The 3,387-nt window shown below is 47.7% G+C and overlaps 1 protein-coding gene across 1 annotated transcript; it reads left to right on the top strand.

Annotated features, from left to right (window-relative positions):
- Window positions 1-592: 592 nt before the first annotated feature.
- LOC116521855 (olfactory receptor 4E1-like) lies at window positions 593-1,543 on the top strand. Its single transcript, XM_032236505.1, has one exon. It carries the CDS (start codon window positions 593-595, stop codon window positions 1,541-1,543), a length of 951 nt encoding a protein of 316 aa, XP_032092396.1.
- The last annotated feature ends 1,844 nt before the right edge of the window (window positions 1,544-3,387 follow it).

The following is a 3,387-nucleotide window of genomic DNA, read 5'->3' as shown; positions in this document are numbered from 1 at the left end:
GCCTGTCAGGCCTGCAAGCCATCTTTTCTTTTTTGGACTTCAGGCCTGCCACACTTTTTATTATTCTACTATGCATTTTCTATTGTGGGAACATGGGAGAGGGGATTACACGGAGTTGAGTGATATGTAGCCATAACAAAATTCTTTCTAGAAAGCCAAGGTCATCCTTTGCCTCTGCACCTGGCCGGAACTGGATGGGGGGAAGCTGCCAGCATGGCAGTGGAAGATTGGACCATGTGATTGACTTGTGGGTGTGGGGGCAAGATCTTGAACTTTCAACTGGGTGGGGGAAACCAGGAAGCTTTCAGATTTGGCTTTTCCCAGATGTGCCAACATGGCTCTCTTAATAAATTGGAACTTTGAGGAATCCTTTGCCTCGGACTCCGATTTACTTTTGGATGCTATTTGGAACCCTGACACTTTGACAATTTCGTTGGACTTGGTCAATCACATTGTCCTGTCTCATTTGCTAACTTTTATGATGTGACGCTTGTAGATGTGTGAGTTGGTCGCCTTCATTTTTCTTTCCCCAAGGCAAAATAATACAGGATATTGTTTTTTTCTTTTCTCCAGAACAGGAATAGGTGGAGAGATGGCTTCCAATTGGACCACCCCAATACAGAACTGGACCTCGGTGACCGAATTCGTGCTGGTTGGCCTTTCCAACAATCCTGAGAGCCAACAGGTTCTGTTTGCAATCTTCCTGGTGATCTACCTGCTGATTTTGGCTGGGAACATACTCATCATGATCACCATCATGCTGGACCACAACCTCCACACCCCCATGTATTTCTTCTTGAGCAACCTCTCTTTCATTGACATATGCCACTCCACTGTCACTGTGCCCAAGATGCTGGTTGATTTCCTGTCAGCCGAGAAGACCATCTCATTTGGAGGTTGCGTTGCTCAGATGTTCTTCCTCCACCTCTTCGCCTGCACTGAGATCTTTCTCCTCACCGTCATGGCCTACGATCGCTATGTAGCCATCTGCAACCCCATGCACTACCTCAACGTCATGAGCCACAAGGTCTGCCTGCTCTTGGCGGGCACCATCTGGGTTGGTGGTACCATCCATTCCCTTGCTTTAATCGGCATGACGATCAGGCTCCCCTACTGTGGCCCGAAGGTGGTGGACAACTTCTTCTGTGATGTCCCTCCAGTCATCAAGCTCGCCTGCACTGACACGTACGTCATTGAGGTCCTGATTGTGTCCAACTCGGGCCTGATCTCCGTGGTTTGCTTCGTGGTGCTGGTGGTCTCCTATGGTGTCATCTTGGCCTCCCTTCGGACCCGTTTGGTGGCAGGTCAACACAAGGCTCTTTCCACATGTGCGGCACATTTGACAGTGGTGACTCTCTTCCTGGGTCACTGCATCTTCATTTATTCCCGTCCTTCCACAAGTTTGCCAGAGGACAAAGTGGTCTCGGTCTTCTTCACCGCCGTGACTCCGTTGCTCAACCCCATTATCTATACTTTAAGGAACGAAGAAATGAAACGGGCTCTGAATAAATTATTTGGCCGGAAGGTAGATAGAGAGAAGTGAAAACACGGTCCTAATATATGAGATGCTGCTCATCAAAAATATTCAATAAAATGTGACTGCGGTGACCCCAAAGCGGGGAGAACATCAATGGATCAAGATTGGGGCCTCCATGAATCTCATGTCTTTCATGAGATCATCATGCAATGCAGAGGTGGGTTCCTACCGGTTCGCACCAGTTCAGTAGAACCGGTTCATCAAATCTACTGAACCGTTAGAAGAGGTTCCACCAGTGGACTCGGAAAGCAGGTCACACCTACAGAAGAGGTTCCAAAAAAATTTGAAATCCACCACTGATGCAATGGCAAAATTTTGGACTTCAAATACAATCTAGTTACCATATTTTTCGGAGTAGAAGATGCTCCGAAGTATAAGACGCACCTAGATTTTGGGGAGAAAAACAAGGGAAAAATATCTGCCTCTCGGCAATTTGCCTCCTTGCAACAAACAGTAAAGACAATATCCCCTGTTTGTAGTGTTCTATTTCAGACTAAACTTGTACAGATGCTATTAAAATTGATGTGCTTTCAGGAAGTAGAGTTATTCTCTGCTATTTAAAAGAATAGCACTTTTTAAAACAACAGCACTTCAGCTCAAGCATTTATTTTAAAAAGCTTCTTCATTTTGTTAAGTTGTCTAGAATAATAATAAAGCAGTCTTTAAAAAATAAGTCTAATAATTTGAACATTCTATAGGCATTTATAGTTGTTGACTTACCTCCTTGCAGCAAACAGCCTGATTAGCACAAGGGGGGAAAAAAACCTGCCTCCCAGCAATTTTCCAGTGGAGCAAACAGCAAGTTTCACTTTCAATTTCTCCCGATCATCAGCTGTTACGGACTGCAGGGATTGCTATAGCTTATTGAAGCCTCCGCAAGCCCCCATTTGCTCAAAGTGGTAAATTGCTGGGAGGCAGAGGCCAAAGGGTTGGGGCTGGTGGGTGGGTGTGGCTACATTCAGTGTATAAGACGCACCCAAATTTTCACCCTCTTTTTGGGGGGAAAGGTGCGTCTTATACCCCGAAAAATATGGTACTCAGAACAGGATGTGGAATGATTGAATGCTGTGATAACGAACCTATAGCACATGTTCCCCAAGTGGCAAGCAGAGCCATGCACCTGGGATACATGGCATTGCCCATGCGCGATGATCAGCTGGCCTTCGTGTGTAAGAGCCGGTCTTCCATTTTCCCGTGTGAGCATGCGTGCTGGCCAGCATGCACACCAGAAACCCAGAAAACTAGCTGGCTGGCATGCATGGGTGCGCCGGGAAACAGAAGTTCAGTTTCAGGCACACACATGCGCCCTGAGCAACTCCTCTTCTGGGTTGTGGCCCCGACGAGCGTGTGCACTCCCTTTTTGGCACTCGGTGCCGAAAAAGTTCACCATCACTGGTTTAATGCTTTCCCATGTACCTTATACAGAGGTATCAGAACAGTCACTCACGCCCTTGTGACCTCAAGACTGGACTACTGTAACGCGCTCTACATGAAGCAGCCCTTGAAGAGCATCCGGAGACTTCAGCTTATCCAGAATGCAGCCGCGCGAGCAATTGTGAGTGCACCCCGGTACACCCACGTTACACCTATCCTCCGCGAGCTACACTGGTTGCCTATTGGACTCCGGATGCGCTTCAAGGTGCTAGTCATTACTTTTAAAGCCCTGCATGGTATCGGACCTGGGTACTTGAGAGACCGCCTCCTGTCAATTACCTCCCTGCAACCAATTAGATCCCACAGATTAGGCCTCCTCCGGGTTCCATCAGCTAGCCAGTGTCAATTGTCGACCACCCGGGGGAGGGCCTTCTCTGTGGCTGCTCCGGCCCTTTGGAATGATCTCCCCATGGAGA

This window comes from Thamnophis elegans, chromosome Z, assembly GCF_009769535.1.
Source record: "Thamnophis elegans isolate rThaEle1 chromosome Z, rThaEle1.pri, whole genome shotgun sequence".
Classification (NCBI taxonomy): domain Eukaryota; kingdom Metazoa; phylum Chordata; class Lepidosauria; order Squamata; family Colubridae; genus Thamnophis; species Thamnophis elegans.
Note: the sequence above shows the minus strand (reverse complement) of the source record. Positions and strands in the feature narration are given on the sequence as shown.

Bases quoted from the DNA above. Each gene is read 5' to 3' on its own strand.
- LOC116521855 (XM_032236505.1), top strand. From the start codon at position 593: ATGGCTTCCAATTGGACCACCCCAATACAGAACTGGACCTCGGTGACC.